Here is a 24,685-nt window from a genome sequence, read left to right on the forward strand (position 1 = left end):
TATGTGTTCACATATCTATATATAGAATCTACATCTGTCACTTTTTGCCACTATAGGTATTATTTAATTGCGTCATCCTATTAGATTATTAGATGAACCTATGATGATGAAACTAATATACTTTGAGACGTAATTCTTAGCAGTCCATGGATTTTTTTTTGCTTAAGGGATGATAATGGAATATTGCACTCTCCTGTGCAAGCAGTATAAACAGTCCGATCGAATTCATACTCCACTGGTGGCCCACCAGTGGAGTATGAAGTCGATCTGACTTCATATTCCATCTTGTCAGTTCAATTTAGTTCAGTTTGCTTATCATGGCAAATTCTCCAGGAATTTGACATTATAGTTTCCAGGGGGAACTGCGTGGAGGTCAACCTGACATGAAACATTGCTAGTAATGGGGTTATTAATCCAAATTACTAACAATCACCTTCAAACAAACAACAAAACATGGAATGTGGGGAACATTCCATGGGTTCGCCATGCGGGAGCCGGATCCATCGAGTGACGAAGGAAACTCCGAACAGTTCCCGGTATTTATGACCCGGGTGTATGTAATAATGTAATATACCTAAATAAAATAATTAATACTATTAACTTTACATTATTAATATTTATATACTACCTTTCAAATGCAACTAGTTCTCTTAGGTACTTCTTACTAATATTATAAACGCGTAAGTTTGTGAGTATGGATAGATGGATCAGCCATACCCGCGTGTTTATTGCCTGTATGATGTATAAGCTGTATTATTGTAAAGTTTCAATAAAACCGATTTAGTAGTTTTTCTGTGAAAGAGTACCAAACGTCTGTCCATCTATCCATCCATACTTAGAAACTTTTGCGTTTATTGTATTAGTAAGACTAAGATCTATAAACATATATACTATACATGAGTGCGTAATCATGTGAGTATCCCAGTATAACTCAGCGCCATCTAGTCTCTAAGAAGCATTTAATATGGGTAAATATTAGCCTAGGCAGTTTATGGTCCTCTCACTGCGGAATTAAATTCGGAGTATGGTGAATAGGTCGTGGTTGTAGGTAAGCTCCTTCTGCGACTCCTCTTGCGGAAGCGGCGAAAAGGAAACGGGATCCGATAGTTACGCTCTTCTAATGCACCATAAACGAGCCAGACCTTGACGCAAGGGCGTTTATGTATGTTCATATACGTGACCAGACGTCCCGTTTTAAACGGGACTGTCCCTTTATATAATTACAAGCCCCGGTGTCCCCAAAATGATCTCTGAGACGCAAAATTGTCACGTTTTGGGAAAATCCGCGAAAATTTGTGTATTCGTAGTAATAGCGGGTATGAGTCGAGATGAATATAAAAAATGTGCCAACAGTTTCAGCTTACTTAAAAGCTTTACTAGCTATTTTAAAGCAAATTTGTTCATTCAATACTTATATGCTTAACTTTTAAGCTAACTTTTGTTGAATAAATAAATAGCTTTAAGAATTTATTTTTCTTTGACTGTCTATTAATTGGCATAAATAAACCAATGTCCCGTTTTGAGTCAAAGAATAAATAGTCCCGTAAGGGAGGAGTAGGTATACCGTATACCTACTCCTCCCTCAGGAGTATATCCAGAGGCGGATCGACCTAACGGCTTTTTGGGCTGCAGCCCAGGGCCCCGAGGATACAAAGGCCCCCCAGTCCCCACTTAAACGATATTTAGAATATAAAAAATATCTAGAATGTTAAAAAACCTATCATAAGATTGGCAACCCTAAGATCAATCAACCCATGCAAGTGCGCGTCTAACGAATTTCTGGTCACTTGTTTTTGGTCGGTGTATTTTTTTAGTTGAGTAATATAATTAGTTAGGTAGGTAGTAGATTTAGCCCAGGGCCCCACAAATTCACGATCCGCCCCTGAGTATCTTAACGTGACCATTTATTCTGACAAACACTGTCCCCAAATCCGACCTGACAATGTGATACAGGCTATAAAAATAAAAAGTCCACAGTGATAGACAGGTATTGTACGTTTTAGCTTTTTAGATTGTTCAGGTATTTGTATCTGGGAGACATCACAAGTCGTTGACCTATCGAGGTAATGCAATCCTTAACAGTTATAAATACAATGAGCACCGAATTAAAACAAATCAATAGGTAGAACGAATATTCTTTTGGAATTAGAATTTATGTTAACTCCTATAACTACTCCGTTTATAATAACGTTTGAGATTGTACAGTATTTTATTAAATCAAAAACTTACCTTTATTAAAAGATGAGCCGACACAGAACCGAACAGGCAACAACTCGCACGACTGGATTATAATAATCAAAAATCATGAAATATTAAATACCAACACAATCGCATTATGATAAAATATCAGCTTCGTATCATAATTATAATCATGAAACGGACGAATTGTTTTATCATACTTTGATAAAGTATCATTTTAGGCAATCAATGATATTCCGTACGGCGAATGTAACTTAATTAATGTGCCTACGTCAAATTGAGTATTTTCATTGCCAAATATAACGTGTTATATTATACATTTATACATATATATATATTTAAATAGTAGATAAATTTCCTCGAGGGAAAAACCAGTGTTTTCTCCTTGAGTAATTCGCCACACTGCGCTATGAGCCATTTAGTATTACTGTACACACAAACATGCAGGTTTATCCCTAATATGAATAAATAAATAAATAACTTCTTAAGCGTCAGCAACGCGCATTGACAACCCTGGTGTTTCAGGCAGACCATAGGCTACGGTAATCGTTTACCATCAGATGGGCCGTATGCTTGTCTGCCACCTACGTAGTATAAAAAAATTGTGATATGTTCATAATGACTAACTAACCTGACCGCATCTTATCATCCTCCACTGGTGCCGCTCAGGCAAAAAAATCACCGACGTCCTTTAACTAACTGGGATACTAAACAAAGGAGAAGCATCGCTTATTCTTCTTATTCTATTCTTAAATTGAAAATTCTTTATTCAAATAAATTTAATTTAAGCAGTTTTGAATAGTCATAGTTATCTTTCTTTTAATCTACTGCTCATTCGGAAAGCTGTCTCTTCACACGAAGAAAATGGAAGAAACTTGCTTGTTGCTTTTAAATAATCGTTGTAACTTTATAAGTCGAAGCGTGTGAATAGAATAATAATAACTCTGGACGTTTCATACAACGCCATCTAGTCCCATTTTAAGCAGAGCTAGTGTTGTGGATATTGAAATGAGAATTTTGTAAGTACATTTATTTTTTATATTACGATGCTGGCAAACAAGCATACGGTCCATTTGATATATATGACATAGAAAATATCTACAGCAGTTCAACCAATTATATATGTATGAATATATAAATGTTTGCAGCGCGCGAAAAATCGAACCTGTGACCGTCACTTTTTTTGTACGGCCATAGCCCCTTTAGGTATATAGGCCCTGTCAAAATTAGTATCTTCTTTACATAGTACAAATATACATAAGTTTATGCATGCATATGTATACATGTGTAATATGACTTAACAAAAACTTTTATATATATATTTAGGGACTATTAGCGCCATCTATTGGTCTTATGTAGTACTTAATATACGTGTACATTGAGTAAATGCGTTGATAACTATTTTTCCAAATGTTATAGGTAAGGTACATATCTAAAAAAAGGTCAATGCCCTCTGTTATTGATTTAATTTAGTTTAAGGTTATAGTTTTTTAAAAAGAATATAAATACAGAAATAAAACACAACTTTTATAAACCTTATGTATTTTGAATTACAAACATTAAATAAGTCGTTAATTACAAGTACATATACATAGATTATATTTATTTACAATATAATTTGTGCTGAAGCTTATAAAAAGACGAACTGTACCTATTACTTACAAGTAGCATAGAGATGCAATACGCAGCAAAAAACATAGATTCGATTTAAATATTATATCACTTATATAAATTGAGTATACGACAGAATTATGTAGTTAGTGCCACAAAGGTAGTCTATTGCTTTTATAAATAACGTTATTTAAATAGATTTTCTTTTCAATCAAGTGCATGAGTAGTATAATCATTAAAAAGCATTATTGAAGTTAATGAAAATAATAGCAATTAATGTATATATATATTGCAAATTTATAGAATATAGTAATAAATTATATTATGTAGTATTTACTATATAAAATAATTGTTGAAACAATTAAGTATATAGACAAAGCGTCAGTAAATAGATACAAATTAACTACTTAATAAACTAATAAAATTTACTAGAAAATATCATTGTTGCTTTTTTTTGTGAAAGCACACCTTATTGAACACTGATATCTATAAAAGCCATTTTGAATCATAAACCTATATACAGTATTATAATAATCCATTATCTAGGTCAATATGAATATCTATTGGAACGTAATTATATGAATATAAATAAGGTCAAGATAACTGATTATCTAATTAATTACGTCTAGCTGATTAGTCTGCCGATTCAAATTGTCAGTAAAAGCCATTGTAATAAAACAACCGAAATTTAATTTTATGACGTTGCAATAAGGTTTACTATTTTTATTTAATAATAATTTTATATTGGCTGAAAATACAATTCTTTTCATTTATTAAATGTTCAAAAATGTAAATAATTTACTGAAAATTGTATTGACCATAAATATAAGGACACTGTACGTGTATTTATTTTTTTACAATTTACAAATTAACTATTATAAATTTACTATTAATTAGTTTATATCAATAAACTTAGTTTCTATAAATAAACCTTTTACTTCACTAATCTATTGATAAATTAATTTGTCCAGACCAACAAAAAATCATAGACAAAACACTATACTTAATTACAAAATAAGCTTTGAACGAGGATGTAATTGTTTGAAACTGTTACTATTATAACATTCATATGAATTTTTAATAGGAACAATTCCCAATATAGTAATAGTACAGTAATAATTAATACAGCGTTTAGCTAATTAACTAAATCCGGTCACCTTTTATTATTATGTATTTGTATAGTCTGGGTTTAATTAACAAATTAGTAATTTAAAGATCAAATATATGTGTATATTGTATTATTTTTTCTTTCAAAGTTCAGTTCAGGCTACTTTTTCTATATTGTGATAATTTGAGAAAATGGACGTTATACAGTAGTCATAATTTGTATTGTAATCTAAAAAATAATCTAGCCCCAAGGTAAGCAGAGCTTGTGTTATGGGTACTAGACAACTGATATAAATGCACATTCATTTATTTAAGCTTTCTCTTTTCTCTTTTAAAATTGCACTAAAAAATTATCTCCATTTACTAAATGGAGATAATTTTTTAGTGCAATTTTGAAAAATCCGTAGTGAAAATGTACGGCAGTAGGAATCGCAAGTGCATTAAATTATTTAAGTTAGTTATAACCTTAGTTTTGCAATTTCAGAGCTTATAATACAGAGTTTTCTATAACTTACTGTTGGTCTGAGTATGGATAATTAAATAAAATTAGAATAAAGTAAGAAATAACATTATTCCCAATCGATAAATACTACAAGTATTTTATTATATAATTTCCTGACTCTTGACCATTTTTGTAGCACAGTTTCTATATAATTTAATAACTCTGTAATAAAAAGACTGATTTATCTTCGCTCGATGATTGTTTAATTACGCTTAGATTTTTTATAAGTTTCTTACAATGATTAAAAAAAAAATGTTACCCGTGCGACGTTTTTTAAATTGCAGTATTTTTTATATTGTTATATAATGTAATGTTCTATAAAATCTAATTTCATGTAGTATGGTACAAAAATATAAACCTGTTATTTGGGAAATTAATACAAACAAGAAGTCAAATTAGTTTCATGATAAATATATATCCCATGGCGCCTTATTAATTTTATACATTGTGTATAAAAGTTGTTACATAATAAATCGGTATTCAATATAAGTTTTCTTTAGTCATTAAATATTAAAGCATTATATGTAGTCTGGTTTGAAATGAACTACACGGCGACGTTTTAATAAATAAATCTCATGGAATAAGACTTTGGTAAAACGAATACAATACGAAATTACACATACGATGTTTATATGAGAGAGAAATAAAAATATTTGTAGCTATTTTCAACTTTACTTTGTAAATGAGTGCTGACATATCACACATACTTGAATTCTTATATATCAAAATACTGGCAACCAAAATTATCTATGACAGCAAAATTATAAAAAAGTATACTTAATTTTAAAAATCGAAGCATAATTTGAACACCGCACCGAATCTTTAAATCTACAGACTAAATTAGCAACACGCTACAATGATGTTTTTGAGTTTTGACAAATTGCAAAGTATTCATTGATCTGACTTCTGCCAATAATATGCTACTAACAATACCGACAATGATAATAAGATCTCAAATAGCGCGCAATAATCGGAGGACGTCGAAAGATATTACAAGGAAATAAAAAGAAATTTAATCGTCGAGTCATGTTTCTTATGTGTCATGTTGTTTCGTTTTAATTAAATATCATGACATTTTTTACACATGAATGTTTTATAACATAAAAATAACTTAATGAATTAAGAAAATAATTAAAATTAAATATTAATAATTTATTACTTAATATTTAATTAATTAGTTAAATGTAACATGACAAATTCATGTGTAGGATGCACATGAATTTAAATGATTCATTTTTATATAGTTGCTCATAAGGCATGAATTATTAAATATATAAATATCATCACGATTGTTATCTCGGATGGAGTAGTCATAAGCATTGTCATTATCGACGTCATGCTGAACACAACTTGACAGGCCACATGTCGAATAAATTTAAATCAACAACCAATGATTTGAACTAATTTCCTTTTAGATGTTATGTACAACAACTAGTTCGCATTAAACATTTATACATATATATGTAATTCTCGTATCATAATATTAGTTATCATACTCCTCTGAAACGGCTGGGCTGATTTTTGTAAAATTTTATATGCATATTCACTAGGTCTGAGAGTCATTAAAAATACGTACAAATCTAAATTGTCACCCTTCTATCTCAAACCCCTATTTTTAATAGCGATTTTAATTCATAAGGCAAAACAACGTTTGCAGGATCAGCTAGTATATAATTAGACAAAACAAAATGAGAATGTTACGTTTCAATTTTTATTGTGTCTTTCGTACATAAAATTGTTAATATTAAATAACATTTTACTTGATGATAGTGTCAGAGCAACTAATGATTTATTTAGCAATAAGTTAAAATGTAAATGTACCCACACAGTTGTAATATTATAATTACCTATTCATCGCTAAAAGAAACTAGGATCTTTTATACTTTCGCTAAAACTAGTTATTATACTAATTACTTATTCCTTTATATTTTATAGGTTCGGCCTAGTTTAGAGACTGGTGATAACTTCGATTCTATTTCATCCGGTTTTATTTTGTTAAATTCTGGAAAGACTATACTAACCACCTGTTCCTGTACACAAAATTGTTGACTATATGTTAATACAAAAAGTCGAAATTTAATTGACAATCGTCAAAAACATCATTGCTTTGCCCAACTCTAGTTTATGAGTACACTATGAAGCATACAATTAGACGGGTGTTCCGAATCAGCTCGGTCACCAGTTCTTGGCCCCTTTCTCAGCTGCTAATAACCAGTCTACTATTGTTTGGTAATTCCTCTCCATCCACTGAACATTTGCAGCAGTCCTCTCCAACACTTGCTGTACCGGACGTCCTAATTCGCCGCACGATTCAGCTACGAACCTCTTCAGCTGTAATATGTTAAATTAAACCTTAACTTATTGTATTCTAAATTGAAAATTAACTGATTGATTCATGTGTTTAACTCTCAATTAATAGGTATATTTAGTCCTCGTGATTATGATTTTTTTTTAATAATAATGGAATGCTTCAACAGTTTGACCGTTTACGCTGGCGCGGCACCAGTAGCGGATAACAAGATGAACATGAGGTCAGGTCAGTTAGCCCATCTACAGTATAAAGGGGCACAATGTTACTAAATTATATAGGAAACGGTTTCCACATATAATAATTATTTAATTCCTTAAGGTACCAAAATAAAAGTCTTTGCTAAAGAAATGCATATTTTAGATTAAAAAAATGTGACTAACAAAGCTAAGAGCCCTAATTTTATAGTAAGTTTGAAATATGTTTTAGAATCTCTGTTACCTCTTCATATTCATGCGGCTGGTTTAATCTTCTGGTCACCACTTTTAAAATGGAGTTGAGAGTGGACACGGATCCAACACTGTAAAAACACAATATATAATTAAATAATAAATACTAGAGTATGTTGAATTTTATGGCTAAAAGTTGGTATTATGAAATGTTAATTTAAAGAGCAAAACGTAAGTGCTATTCACTTCTCTGTTGTTCTACATCTAGCCTATTACAACCCTTTTTTATTGTGTGGAATAACCTTCCAAAGAGCGTCCCATTGCCGGAGAAATGTGGTTGAGGTGTGTGGAATTCTTACCCACTAAAAAACCACACGATGTACCTACGAGCGCCATTATACCTATAGCGTATCCACAAAATGGAGTTTTTTACCATTCGATAATAGAAAGATAAACCTGTATGCAAAACTGCCACTACCCAAGGCCGTCATAAATAGATAAAAAAAAACTGGGAAATCGCATTTCAATGCATTCCATCTAATTTCCTGTTTCCGTAATAATGTTTGTATGCGAATCTTATCCGGTACATAAGAGATTTAATTCAAACATGATCGATTGCAGATTATGCAGATAATATCAGGAAATTGAATAATTTTATGTTATCAGTAAAAATTTTCGTCTTATCAGCCAGACATTGCACATTCATGAACTACTGAGTGTTCGGCCATATATTAAATGTCTAATATAAATCTTGTTGTACATTATGAAAATGGTTGTTGCGGTCTCTTTGGTAGACCTACGTGTTGACAATATTCTAAATACGTGTATAAGACAATATTTAGGATAGATAGAACAATTGACTACAGACTGATATGACATAAACGACGGACCGAGACGATATTAAAAATATATTTTTATTTAATGGTTGACACCGCGAACTCCCTTTCGCTACAAAATTAAATAATATGTCAAAGGTTTAGTTACGCTATAAATTTCTGAACGCAGGGTGCGTTTGACAGTTTGTATGGGCAAATAAAGTTGTTGTTTTTGCTATATTCCGTGCAATTTCTTCACATTTTTTCACCAATTAACTTCCATGGAGTTCTAGTATAAAATACTTACTATTCTTTAAGTCTCAGCCAGTTAGCTCTAACAAAGTTGAAGGCTATGGGCTGTCCTATAGCGGATCCAGCCACTGCAGAGAAGACCCTCACAGTATCCTGCTTACGAATGCCACTATCATTGCGTAGGGACAGTTCCAGGTATCTGCAATAAATAGAGTACTTGAAAAAATATTGCTGTCATTCAATAAAAACAATTCCCCTTCTGATGTAAACTATTCTTTTAATAAATATATTAATTGTAATATGCAGTTAGTTACTTTATGTAGTTACTTTATTTGTACAACCACAAGATTACAACATTAAAAAGGAGCAGTACGTAAGAGCTGAAATTAATTAGCCAGGTAATCAAATGGAAGAAAGTTGTGCTATAAAAAATGAAGACCCATTTACAAGCAACACATCCGGCTTCGCACTGGCTCGTTGAAATCAAGTGGTGTAAGAACAATTTTGTTCAAAATTATTCATCCATAGAAAAAAATAATTATTAAGATATTTCTATACAAACCTATACAACAAGTATGGTGCCCTGGTACACCCAAGTACAGATAGCAGTAATTCCCTCTCTGACGGCGCACTGGCAACCCTGAATCTCTCCCAAGCGAAGTTCCATTCCCGGGCGCCTCCCACCTGAACTCCCACGCAATAAACTGTGCTGCGGACATCTGCATGGATCCTAAAATAAATTTTGTATTTCGTTGATTATTCTGTCATTAAACTAAAATATCGAAATTAATAAACAAATTTATTATATATACAAACTACGATTCGCCTCCACTAACATCTGAGCTCTATTAAAAGTAAAACATATTTTTTTTTTTGTTGAGAGTTGTGGGGTATTATCAGGTGCTTAGACCTGTAGCACTCGACCTATCGATAGATCTATTGTACTCGCCCTTTTTCAAGGTTCGCTACCTAGACCCGTGAGGGACAAGAATTGAAGGATATTCTTAGGAACACATATTACAAACTAAGCTGCTTGGTTCCTAAGAAAGAAATAAACCTCAGGATATTATATCACAGATAAATTCAAAATCTATCATAGATCTGGTTTATCTATGTATAAGATGTGTATAAAAAAAAATATCTATCAATGTTCTGATATTCATAATAATAGATGTTGTGATAATTGTGTACGGTTAATTATCTTATGTATATTATAATTCGAATGGTCGTGAGTATGGATGGATGGATGTTTGTTACTCTTTCATGCAAAAACTACGTAACGGATTTTGACGAAACTTTAGAATAATATAGGTACATCAGAATATCACATAGGATATAAATTTGCGTATGCGTAATGCGTATGAAACCGCAGGCACAGCTAGTTTATAATATATATGGAATTGTAAAGGTTGTATTTAGGTTAAATATAATAGTAAAATTGATACAAGGGACGCCATCTACTGGAAAATGTAAAAAAAGTACTCTATCCATAATTCATTTAATATCATATCGTAACAATAGTATGTACGATAAAAATTAGTTGAAGCTCTTATTTCCCATTATAATCAGCAATAAATTGATTTCTACTACCTATAAAAATTGATAAATCGGAAAGTAATAAAAATTCAGAGAACCTTGATGTTAAGTAAGAAATAATAATTTTACACAAAATATCTATACAATCATTGTATAGATATTCTGTCACTATTACCACAGATAACATACTATTACCTACTGCCATGTAATGCGAAGTGACGAGGTAATAGGTCAAAAAGCTAAAAGTCTGCCCGAACGTAATAGAGGTAGATGTCATCCTCCAACTGCCTGGTGACCCAGCTGGAGTAATCTTATCGGGATGGAATAATTGTCTGACCCGAGAATCCAGAACAGATTATCCTGGCGATGTCCTGGCGTCTAATTAGGAAATCCGCCCCCACATATTTTGGGATACAGCAAAGAAGATAGCATACTTAAGATTGCCTATGAGTATGATTATATATTTCGGTCTGGGCGTATTCTATATATATTATGTATGTATTTACAAAAAATATATTTAAGTAGTTATATCAGTTGTCTAGTACCCATAACACAATGCTCCGTCGGACTAGATGGAGCTGTGTTAATTGGTTATGTCTTTATTTAAAACAAAATTAAGTAAATAAATTAAAACTGGATTTAGACGCATTCTAATACTTAGTGTGAGTATAGCATAGGTATATTATTAACTAGCTGTACCCGCGACTTCGTCCGCGTGGAATTTAACCTTATTATTCTAAAATAAAAGAATTTCTAAAATAAAAGTAACCTACGTTACTCCTTATTACATTAGCAGCCTGGCAAAAAAAGTCCCGTCAAAATCGGTCCAGCCATTTTAGAGATTAACCGGAACAAACAGACAAACAGATAAAAATTGTAAAAAAATATATTTTGGCGTAAGTATCGTATTTATATTCATATGCATGTAGTAAAAAACAGTTATTTCAATATGTATGTATGTATATGTATGTATGTATAAATATTAGTCATTAAATAAGAATCTATATTTTAATCAGATTATCCGTGCTTATCAAAGTTTATTATCATATTCTCGATATATTTTTTCCATAATAATTGATAACGATTCCTAGTTATCGATACACAATTTTAATAAGGATAATTAAGACGTAGTAGCCCGCCTCAGGTTCGCACAGAGGCAGTTGTTATAATAATCCTATAATTTACTACTCTATATGAAAATTAATTATTTTCATATAGGATAGTAATTTATAGGAAAACAATTAATTTTCATATAGAGTACATCCCATAGTGTTACTGGCTGGTAAAAACATAGCCTCCTAAATGTAAAAGAATACAAAATCGGTTAAGTATAGTATATTCATACCTATATATATGAAGGCCTCAGTACTCTAGCGGTTTAGCACGCCGCTTTACTATCAATGGTCGCAGGTTCGATTCCTAGCACAGTACAAACATTTGTATTCATGATTATGACAATTCACACAATGCCTAGTCCCAAGCTAGCCTAGCAAGCAAATATTTGTGCCGTGCGGGGAATTGAACTCGCGACCATCGGAAGTAAAGCGGCGAAATAAACCGCTAAACCTCAGAGGCCGTCAACTTAAAACTTTATCAAAGTAACAATATCAATTCATACTCATTATAAGCATCAGGATTAGCAGACATCATCCAACTGTTGTACATTCTGACTGCGTGTTCCATACAGTCCATATGTTCCAGGTGACAAGCGGTCGACAGCAGGTCTACTCTGTGCTGAGCTCTCACAACGCTCTCATTGGCTGTAACCTCCCAGCCTAGGTCCTTCACAGCTTCCGTTAGGAGATTGAGGACATAACGCTAAAAAAATGAAATAAATATTTTTGAATATGATTTTGAAAATAAACAAAAAACTGGCCGGAATGGGAGAGAAAAACATAATAAGCCGACCCTAAATAAATGGGATAAGGAAGAAGCAGATGATGTGAATTTGAAAAATACTGTTATGTTACACAGCAAAATGTGGACTTTAATATAGATATATATTCACTTTATTTACATCAACAGATACACACATATACTTATTTTATAACACATATATTTATATTATATAAATACTTATACTTATATTATATAATTTACAGAAAAACAGATTACATGAAAAAAGAAGAATATATTCACGCATCGCCATCTAGACCCAAGTTAAGCTAGCTAGAGTTTGTGTTATGGGTACTAGTTAATTGATATTAAGACATAGATATATTTTTTTTCGTAAATACATACATAGTATACACAGAAAACACCCAGACCGATACAAACAATCATACTCATGAATACAAATTCACTATTAGCTGTACCCGGGGTTTCCCCGCGTGAAATTTATAGCCTGTATGTTATTCTGACGTATAAGTTATATTACCTTAAAGTTTTATCAAAATCAGTTTAGTCGTTTTTGCGTGAAAGAGTAACAAACATCCATTCATACTTAACTTTCGCGTTTATAATATTCATATCTAACATTGGTCATCAAATATGTTTTGTTCATTTAGACTAATCGCTAATTACTCACTCAATTAGTTGTAAGTATAAAGAATTATCAATAATCATGTGAATATGATAAAGCGAATAATTTAATCTTCACAATGGGTCATTTAAATCATAGATAAAATACCAAAATTATAAGTTAACATATCAATATTACTCTGCACTTATATTATAACTAGCTGTGCCCGCGACTTCGTCCGCGTTAGAGATTAGAGACCTTGACCATGATTTGGGTAAAGAAAAAATTAATAATAATCTAACCCAAAAATCCAAGAATAAAGTTTCATCGTCTAGCTTAAAATTACAAATTCACATACAAACTTTCATCCCCTAATTTAATTGAACACCCTTAAAGGAAACATTTTTACAAACTTTGAATGTCATATTTACTTAATCAATAGCCTAAAAAATAAGTTTCAAGCTTCTAGCTTTAAAATGACGATGTACAAACTTTCATCTCCCCTTTCAACCCCTTACGGGTGGTAAGGGGTTGAAAGGGGATTGTTTCGCATTAAAAAGTATGACTATGTTCATTCTCAGTGTCTAGACTATGTACATGTACCAAATTTCATTTAAAATCTGTGAAGTTTTTTTCTTAAAATCGGTTCCGTAGTTTTGGCATAAAAGCGAGACAGATAGAGTTATAACATTTAAATTTTTAACAAAGAATTTATCTTTCCTAGAGCTAGACTTGACAAAGTCGACAACATAGTACTTCTATATCACTTATTTTAGCCGGCAAGTAGTTGCATTGTAAGGTTTCATTTGTTAAAGATCACATGATAGTAAAACTACTAACATGGTATGACATCTTAGCCCTCCGAAATGACAGCATGTGAGCAGGGGCGGATCGAATTTGTGGGGCCCTGGGCTAAATCTACTTAATCTTACCTACTCAAGTAAAAAAATACACCGACCAAAAATAAGTGACCATTCAAACAAATTCTCCATTCCTTTCGATAGACGCGCACTTGCAGGGGTTGATTAATCTCATGGTTGCCAACCTTATGATAGGTTTTTAAACATTCTAGATACTTTTATAAATTCTAAATATCGTTTCAGTCTCGGGGCTCTGGGCTGCAGCCCAAAAAGCCCTTATGTTGATCCGCCCCTGCATGTGAGACATGCTGTCATATGCAGGGGCGGATCTTGGCAAATAATACCGTTCATGTACATAGGCGACGGTGACCACTTACCATCTGATGGGCTCTTTGCTTGTTTGATATTACAATTACGTAAAAAAATGCATTTTTCTCCACAGACATATGCTATAATGCGAAATAGAACTGCATCACTGACGTGTAGGAATCGAGGAAGCGCAATGAGCCTCCTAAACATATTATATATATGTCACCCGTCATACTTATGAACGGGTGCTGCTTCTGGGGACTGGTCTGTTCAGGCTATGAATACTGATTAGACTATTTGCTTTTGAAATAGCATAAGCTGGTGGTCATTGTAGTCTTTCAAATTGGAATTTAAAAATGAACCTGTATTATTGTAAACATGTACAACATTTATTTGAAAAGAATACGCTGAGTTTCTTAACAGTTCTTCTCATCTCGAAATCATTTTGAACTGACGGTAGCTTTGACATATAATAAGCGTCTGTAATAGACTTACATGAATAAAGATACTTTGAATTTTGAATTTTTGAATTTTTATAGCAATTATTTCGGATTGTCCGGTCCAGAGGCACTGGACATCATTGCACTGCTGCGGACCCAGAGCTTCTGGACGTGAACATAGACATCGACATATGAATGATATAGAATAATAAGGATATATGTATATTGTAATGTACTAACATAGTTTATAAACTTATAAACTATGTTAATAAATTAATGTGTAATTAATGGTCAAACAACAGTTTACTAACATAATATGGATGGATATTGAATAAAATAAATAAAATATGGTTGGTGCTTTTATTAATTTGTTTTCTGTATTTCATTATGCTAAGTTTCTTATCTTATTCTGGGGTTTTTTTAAGAGGATACGAGGGAAACCAGTGTTATTTAAACTAATCCATATTAGCACTCAAATGAAATTACTAATATACTCCAAGACATCATCAAAATGAAGCTTAAATATCCTTATTATTCGTTAATTATTTGATACCCATAATATATTTTGTTATTATTAAATTGTTTTTAGTCTTGTTTAAACGCAGATCATTATACTATATACAATTATAACAGGTTAAAGGGATGTGACGCATTCCTTAATACTATCATATGAAGATAACGAAACGGAACTCATAAATAATGAAATTGATTCATTATGAGTGCGCATGATAATATTTGTAAGGACAAAACATGTTTGTTTTGGTCTGAACGGTATGCAATAACAAATAAATACTATTCGTAGAAACAGAAATATCATACAATCTCATTTTAAGTAATGGATGACTATATTCTTTTTATATAAAGATCATGGATTAATAGGGTTCGAAATCCCACATTCTGGTTAACTGTATTTTTAGGACTAATGCTGTTGGTCGCAGTTGGCCTTTACAGCTTCACCGGACGATATATGCAGCTGAAGCAAACTCCCGCCTGACGGAAACGACTTCAGGGTTTTACTGCATTACAAAGATTTCACGCATATATTGAGAACTCTAAAATTACTGCAAAGCAATATACCTAGCTAAAGGGTATACGCTGTAAAGGTTATACATTGGAAAACTCCATAATATATCAGTATTCAAACCTTAACACAGTTCCAAAAGCAACCTGCTTAATGGCTGAAATATGTAATACAGAGATACCCAGACTTTGTATAGTCTAATAAAAGCTTTGTGTACTTCATAAGAAAATATAAAAACGATATCACTAACGCCATCTATTGAACACCATGTTCAATTAATTTCTTTTTTATACCACGAAGGAAAAACAAGCATACAGCCCATCTGATAGTAAACGGTTACCGTAGCCTATGGACGCCTGAAACACCAGGGGTGTCACTTTTTTTTTGGACTACTGTACTGCTGTTGGCCGCAGCTGGCCTTTACAGCTTCACCGGACGTTAGGGGCGAGTGCAGATGGCACTCCAAACCCGCGGAAGGACTTATGGAGCGGCTGAAAGCCAACTCCTCCCTGACGGATACGACTTTAGTCTGAGGGCACCACTAGGGGGTTCGAACCTCGGCTCATGCCGTCGTAATTTCATCCCCGTTTGAATTGGACGGAGTATTGTGTGTTTGAGGTCGTCGTCTTCGCCGGCGAGGACGGTGTCGTGTGTGTGTATAAAAGTGTAGTCAGAGAGGTGTCACGTGCCCGTTGGCAACTCTTCTTGAAAACTCCATGTTGTAGTCTCTCGAAAAAACCTCGGCAGGTAGTTTATTCCACAATCTAAGTGTAATCTAAATGTAAATTTATGACAGACGTTTATTAGACTAGAATAAAGTACTGCGAAATTGTTTAGATCATCGTTAACTTGCATTAAACAATAAATAAAATCCGTTATAATCGTTAATAATAATATAATCGTTACATTATCATCATACAAAGTCCATACCTTATACTCCAAGTAATATGCGCCTTTAGATAACATTGTATCTATATAGCCCAGAGCTACCAAACCAGCCTTCCATGGTACATAACTTCTCTCATGGATTAAGTAGCTCGAGATGTCCAGGGCAGTTCTGTAGTCCAGTCGACCAGATAAAGCTAGATTCATAGCATCATCGACAATTTGAGCTCTATTTATCGGATGTATGTCTTCAAATCTTGACTGATCATTCAACACTTTAACAAGCAACTGCCAATTGTAACGATCATAGTTTATTCTATAGAAACCTGAAAACATTTATATTTTTAACAAACAAGCTAAATGCAACCTTAACGACATATTCCTTAGATATAAATATCACAGAATCTACTGAGGATTTGAAAGAGAGAAAGAGAGATCTGAGACGCCAGTGATACCCCTCCTTCACTTAGGACAGCAGAATTAATCCACTCTATCCCATTAAAATATAAACAATAGAAAAAAATATGGTATTGCTGTATTTCGTAGCTCACACAAAATCATAAACATGTAAAATTTTATAACTTATGTTGTAAATAAAGTCTCTTTCATTTTCTTATTGACTGAATTTGTATTCGAAATGTTGCAATTGAACCAAAACTGACTATTCAAGTGCATATATATAAGTTAACGACGAAGATTATATATATTTTTTGACGTCAACAGCGTACTTATTTTTTAAACTTCTTTTATTTTGCTTAACTATTTTTATAGCTATGTACAATAATTTAATGAATTTTCTTTTATATCTTTCGCGACAATTTCGACTTCATCCTGAAGTCAGAAGAGTAATAACGGCGTGTCTGTAACGGAATCTCAGCTATAGGAGGCGAGATTATTCTCACGAAAGAAATTGTAAGTTTATAAAATTCCTGTACACAGTTATAAAAGTATTAAAATACCTCCTCTGAGTTGCCGAATTCCATAGAGATTTGATGCGATGATGTCAAATCGTACATTTTGAATACACTCTGCCACTTCATTCAAGATGAATATCTCTACTTATATAAACCGTTTGGAAGTACTTGTGATCTTCGCTGGGTTTATTATATTTATAACATTTACATACCAGTTTGCTGTATATTAGCTATAAACCAATCATCTTGACTGACAGTAATATTGTTAACTTCGATGGATCTTTCGCCTCTTAACCACAGCTTCGGTCTGGTCGATGTGAAGTCTTTTTCAGAAGCAGTTGTGTAGGAAACTGGTATCCACCAGACGGGAAGCTTTTGTTCTTCCGACGTATTGTTGATGAGGACGAACCTTTCCTGGAGAATTGCAGAAATTTAAATAAATTTTAAGTAAAACGAGACAAAAAGGGCTTCTATCAAATGATTACAAAAATTCGGCTGTTTTGTGCATATAATGTGAAATTTTAATTCCGTATAACTTCAGTGTGATTTTTAAAGGTTACAGTCAAAATACGCTTAACTATATATTAATATTATAAAGTGATAAAGTTTGTTGATTTTGATGTTTGAGGTAATCTATGGTAGTGATGATCCGTTTTTAAACATGTTTTTATTGTTGCATAATGTCGATATTTACCGATTACGGCTACAAAGGTGGTATATATATATACCACGATCTTTATATCAGGACTGAGGATAATATTTTAAGGAAGGTGTTACATATGAATGTGGATGGTTATTATAGCAGAGGAAGGCCGTAAAAGAGATGGATGGACTGTGTGAAAGATGATATGGTAAGAAAGGGAGTAAATAACGAGATGACTGCGAACAGGGATGAATGGAAGAGAAAAACATATTACACCGACCACAAATAAATGGGATAAGGAAGAAACAGATGATGATCTCTATATCAGGAAAGGAGCCATGCAAAAACGAGGAAAATATGACGTAACCGAAGTTGTGCAGGTCAACTAGTTAACTGTAATTCGAAAAAAATACTAAGACATTTTTTTACTTTTTATCGTAATAAAACAATAAGTCATTAAATTATATAATCGGTTTCAGAATCGTATTAATCATAATTATATCAATGCATATTGATAAAATTGACAACATCTTGGATTACAGTAATCCACTGCATATCAAACCAGATAAAACCGATAACAATTACGAGATCATGAAACTATTAAAAGTAAAATCGTTAAACTCTTTACAACATCTATTTAAAACTGAATCCTAACGCCATCTATTTGTGTGTGCCGTAACTATCTTTTAGATTACAATATTCCTCAATAGATGGCGCTTTAATTTAATACTCTGCGATATTTTTTGTATCATTAATCTTTTATATTTTACAATTCTATGTGGTTTTGGTAATAATTATATGTTTTTTTAACAGTGTACAAAATGAACATACTATAATGAACTGATCATACAAATGAACGAATATAATCTTACTAGATGAATGGATGGTTGTATGTTACTCCTTCACACAGAATCTACTGAATGGATTTTGATGAAACTTTAGAGTAATATAGCTAATACATCAGAATAACACATAGGCAATAAATTTCACGGTGGTGTAGCCGCGGGCACAGGTATCATAACATAAATAATAATGAAATGAAAGTTTTCTTGATAAATGAATATATATGTTATTCTTACTATTATACTTTTGATATATTTAATGGAATAAATTCAATGAAACATAATATATTCCTCTAATCAATAAAAATATTTATATCGATCCTACAAACATCAAATAGTTCTAAGTAACGCGTCAAATGTATATTATGATAATTTAAATGAGTATAGATGAGTACCTGTCTGAACTGTGTCACATTTGTGCTATAATTTCTCGAGATGGTTAACACTGGAAAGCCGGTTTGAAGAGTCCAAGAGTCCATCACAACGGCGACGTCAGCATCAAAAGCACCCTTCCTCCGAGCGGCGTTTGTAAGAGCACTCCACAGATCCCTTTGTTCCGCGTCCCCAAACTTTTTGGCATTGAGATAATCAGTAATTCCAGCGTTAAATACGTCATCAGTGAGGAAGTGGTTCATCATTCGAAGTATTGCTGAGCCTAGAAAAGTTTTATTGTTAAGAACGGATTTTCTCGATTTGAACTGGCTGTTAGTCTTAATAATATTACAAACGCGAGAGTTTGTAAGTATGGATGTTTGTTACTCATTCACGCAAAAACTACTGTACGGATTTTTATGAAACTTTAGCGATATAGCTTATGCATCAGAATAACACATGGGCTATATTTTATAATTTATTATTATACTAGAATTGTCATATTTTTTATTGTCATTTTTGCACTGTGCTATTTGTACCTTCAACAAAAGTATTTGACGGCGTCGGTGGTCCAACGGTTTAGCACACCGCTTTACTTGCGATGATCGCGGATTCGATTCCCCGCCCGGCTCAAACATTTGTATTCCTGAGTATGACAGTTTTTATCGGTCTGGGTGTCTTCTATGTATGTAGATACGAATAAAAATATCTATATATTTGTATCTAGTACCCGTAACACAAGCTTTGGCTACCTTAACTTGGGTCTAGATAGCGCGGTGTGAATTGTTCTGAGACTGAAATTATATTTCTAATAATGAAAGAAGAGAAAAGGTTCACAATTCGACTGAATGTGATCTGTCAACGTTACATATTTTTTTTATTTTTATTAAAAAACCTAGCCATTTACCTTTTCCATATGAAATTTTATCAAAGATCGCCCCAATCTCCTCTGGGTTGCCGACTTCCACCGATATTTGATGCGATGACGTCAAGGCGTCCAGTTTGAATACACTCTGCACTTCATTCAAGACGAATACCTCCATTAACTTCCACGTTTTCTCCACCTAAAGAATATACTTTTTTATGTAACTGGAATGGCGCACCAGATGGAAGTCAATAACTATTGTATACAGGTCATCCACAAACTACTTCACCGTTTAAGGAGTCGACAAAGTGTACCATTGTACAATAAGGTATTAGACCCACAAGTTTGATAATTTTAACCGTAGGCCTAGTTTACAAATTGAATGTCGAACAACGAGCGATGGACAGAGCTCGGAGTTTTTCGACGGAAGACCAATGTTGACGATATAGCTCTCAAAGTATCTCAACTGAAGTGGCAATGGGCCAGGTATATCAGCCGAGTCAGTAATGGTATATGGGGCAAAAAAGTCATGGAGTGGAGGCCGCGTACGGGTCGACGGAGTGTCGGGCCTTCTGCAAGATGAACCGACGACAACATGAAGGTGGCCGGGAGTGGATGCATGCGGAAGGCAGAAGATCGCACATAATGGAAGACATTGAAAAAAACCTAAATCTTACAGTGGATAGATGCGAGCCGAATTGATGAATGTTGAAATTCTAAGAGCTCTCCTAGGAGGTGAAAGTTTTACATCAGTTTTATCATAATTTACATGAGGGTGATATTACATTTAAATTATGTTGCAAACACGAAATTTTGACGTTTAAAATATGACCATCTGTGTCATGGAAGGATTAAATAACTGAATTGGATGGGATCTACACATAAGGGAAGAATCATAGAATCACATAAATATGGTGAATTTGTTACAATAGACTAATTGACCTGACTTCATGTTCGTTTTATCATCCTCCACTAGTGCCCGCCAGCGTAAACCGTTAGCGCAGGGTGCATCATTTCATCATCATGAAGAAAACTATACAACATTGTCTTCATGGATACCTCTATTAGTATGGTACTTACAGCATCTACTGCAACGTACTCGACGTAGCTGGCGAAACCCTCGTTCAACCAGATGTCGGACCACCACGCCGGCGTCACCAGGTTGCCGAACCACTGGTGGGCGATCTCGTGAGCCACCACCGCTGCCACCCGCGCCTTCGCTGTGGTCGGCGAAGAACCACTTTCGTACAACATTGCTATTTCTCTGCGGAAGTATAATAAAAATAAAATATAAAAATGTGTTCTTTTTTTACATTTATATCATCTACTATATACGACCATTGTCACCTACATACGTGCCGGAAGTAACCTGACACTGAGGGTTTGTGGCCCGTTTCCCTACCAACATGCTGCCCTCTTTGATAAAGTTGGACTACTGGCCGAACGGTGTATCGGCGCTACCACAGAACATTTTTGTTCTGTCGCCGCTACCGTAATAATATATTGTACCGTAACAATTTTTTTTTATTTATTTAACTTTAATGCACAAAAACAAGCTGTGCATATGGCGGACATAATACCAAGCGGCGTTATCTACCAATGAACCATGAGTGATGCAGGATAATATTGTTGGCGGTGCAAAAAAAGATATATTTATATAAAGCAAAATATTTTAAATATAAACATAAATATATAAATATTATATATAAATAAATACATAATGATCTGATAATCAAATTATAAGTACAGCCTCACATTGAAAGTAAGAAAAAATATATATAGGGAGAACTATAGGGAAACAACAGAAAGATGTGAAAAAGATAGAAAGATAGTAAAAAAAGTTACAAATTTAAATAATATTCCCGCAATTTATATACAATACATATATTGTACATAATAACAACAAATGTTTGTACTGTACGAGGAATCGAAGCCGCGACCATTGGAACTAAGAAAGTGTGTTGAACCGTTTTATATGGCGTCCTCATATAAGTCCGTAGTCCAAGAAGCAGAAACGATATATCTTACTCACTTATAATATATACATGATCCCTTGAGGAAGTGAAGATATAAAAACAAGGAAGTGAATCCATCAGGTATTATACTAGTTATAGAAATATATACACTTCCTGAAGTAAAAGAATTAAGTAAATGTATCTACTATAATAATATGGCGACTTTTATATACATTTTCGGGTTAAGAACACTGATGATGAGACTATTTGCTTTTACAATAGCATATGCTGGTTAAAATTTGTATTATTGTAAACGTGTACAACATTTAATTGAATCGAATACAAGCTGAGTTTCTTGTCAGTTCTATTCATCTCAAATTAATTCTGAACAGACGATAGATTTGACATATCGTAAGGGTCTTTAATAGACCTACATGAATAAAGATATTTTGAATTTCAATTTGAATTAACCAACCGACTTAATACAATAACATTATGATATAACATGTTTATACATGAACAAATTCGTCTTAATGTGAACAAACATTGCAAATAACATCTGCGTACAAAAACGTACAAAAAATACTCTGTAACCATATAAAAATATCATTAATTGTATTTAATGAAATATCATTATTAATTTAAATCATTACGTTATTATCATACCTTGCCGTAACGAATTAATTACAGTTACTGTGCTCTTTATTACATCAAAACTCATAGCCGTCTTGTGTCACAGAATTACCCCAATCGCAATAGGGTGATGTATATCGTAACCAGACATCCCGTTTTAAACGGAACTGTCCCTTTTTGTAATTACGAGTCCCGGAGTCCCCAAAATAAACTCTGGTACGTAAAATTGTATTGTTGATAATTAAATTGAAAAAAAAAAGCGTGCCAAGAATTTCAGTCTCACTTAAAAGCTTCGCTAGCTATATTAAAGCAAATTTGTTCATTCAATAATACTTTATATAAATATTAAGTTAAATTACTGTCTTGCTTAAGCTTTAAGAAATTGTGTCTTACATCACCTGTCTATTAATTGACATAAATAGACCAGTGTCCCGTTTTGAGTAAAAGAATAAATGGTCAGGTTAGTGATGTATGGCGCGCTATGGAATTACCCCAAGCATCGTGATGGATGGCCCTGGAAACGTCAATGAAGTGTCGCGACAATATTACGATCGATGTATACCTACCATTTCTAAATCCAATATCCATAAGCCAATGTTACAAAAAATAATAGAATACTTTTTCTATTACTTTTTGTAACATTGGCAAAGATCTATTAATCTTTTACTTGCTACTTGCAAGCATATTTTACGATGTATAGTGACTATAAAACAAGTGTAAAGTAAGAATAGAGGAGAAGTAAATGTAAAGAGTAAAAAGGCAAAAATCTAAAATAAAATCAAATAGCAATAAGTTAGAAGATAAAAGAATGTATTATTATAATACATTCTTTTCATTAAGAACGAAAATGTAAACAAATAAATATAAACCCTGTGTAATTAGTATAGTCCCTAGAGTAAGACTATGTATTGCTGTTAATTTAGATGTATCTTGTAATGTAATGAAATGTTTGTGTAAATAAAAAGTAGAAAACCTGGAAATTGACATCCGGGCCTCAGAGTTATATATAAAAAAAAACCAATGTTACACATTCAATCCCCTGTCACTACAGAATTAACTATGAAATTCTTTCACATACCAATTCAACAACAATATTAAAGTTATGCTCCCAAGTTGTAGTTATATTCTTATATTTAACGCTGATTTTAGTTGTGGTAAGCTTAACAACTATCAAATTCGACAAAAAAATAAAATATGGCTAGATAAGTTAAATTACAGTGAGACTGAAACATTAATAAACAGAGTAAAGTGACAATAGTATATATATATATATATATATATATATATATATATATATATATAAGTATTGTTTTAAAGCTCCTGCTAATTTGGAAGTCAGGACTGCACTAAACTGTACACTGGATAAGGTTTAAATAAATAAAAACAGCGAAAGTGCCTAATTGAGAATTGTTTCAATAGAATAATAATAATACGTACGTACGTACGTATTATTAGGTTTACGTATGTTTATATTTTATTATATATATTAATAGATATATTTATGTACAAATGTATATGTATCTATTTATGTTCATTACGTGCACCACCTACCCCTTTCTTATCTTAATGTTACTTTCTCTACTGGTAGTCTGGAAGAGATTGCTTAGCGATAAGACCGCCTTTTGTATCAGTTTATGTAATATATCATTTTGTGTGTTTTTCCTTGTCTGGTGCAATAAAGAGTTTAAATAAATAAATAAATAAATTATAATTTGCTCAAAAACACATTACAATAGATGACAATGAAAGCTACGATCATGTGTTTT

At 32.8% G+C, this 24,685-nt stretch overlaps 1 protein-coding gene across 1 annotated transcript in view; it reads right to left on the reverse strand.

Annotated features, from left to right (window-relative positions):
* Window positions 1-7,341: 7,341 nt before the first annotated feature.
* The window catches only part of LOC131844809 (aminopeptidase N), a 47,626-nt gene continuing 30,282 nt past the window's right edge, over window positions 7,342-24,685 (reverse strand). Inside the window, exons 5-14 of the mRNA XM_059193772.1 lie at window positions 21,412-21,595; window positions 20,374-20,530; window positions 19,490-19,749; window positions 17,822-18,023; window positions 16,741-17,021; window positions 12,338-12,537; window positions 9,746-9,913; window positions 9,239-9,382; window positions 8,169-8,247; window positions 7,342-7,750 (exon numbers count right to left, since the gene is read on the reverse strand). Coding sequence (XP_059049755.1) covers window positions 7,595-7,750; window positions 8,169-8,247; window positions 9,239-9,382; window positions 9,746-9,913; window positions 12,338-12,537; window positions 16,741-17,021; window positions 17,822-18,023; window positions 19,490-19,749; window positions 20,374-20,530; window positions 21,412-21,595 — 1,831 coding nt within the window. The 3' untranslated portion in view covers window positions 7,342-7,594. The remainder of the gene's footprint in view (window positions 7,751-8,168; window positions 8,248-9,238; window positions 9,383-9,745; window positions 9,914-12,337; window positions 12,538-16,740; window positions 17,022-17,821; window positions 18,024-19,489; window positions 19,750-20,373; window positions 20,531-21,411; window positions 21,596-24,685) is intronic.

Source organism: Achroia grisella, unplaced genomic scaffold (genome assembly GCF_030625045.1).
Source record: "Achroia grisella isolate CSIRO2021 unplaced genomic scaffold, CSIRO_AGI_Agris_v1 utg413, whole genome shotgun sequence".
NCBI lineage: Eukaryota > Metazoa > Arthropoda > Insecta > Lepidoptera > Pyralidae > Achroia > Achroia grisella.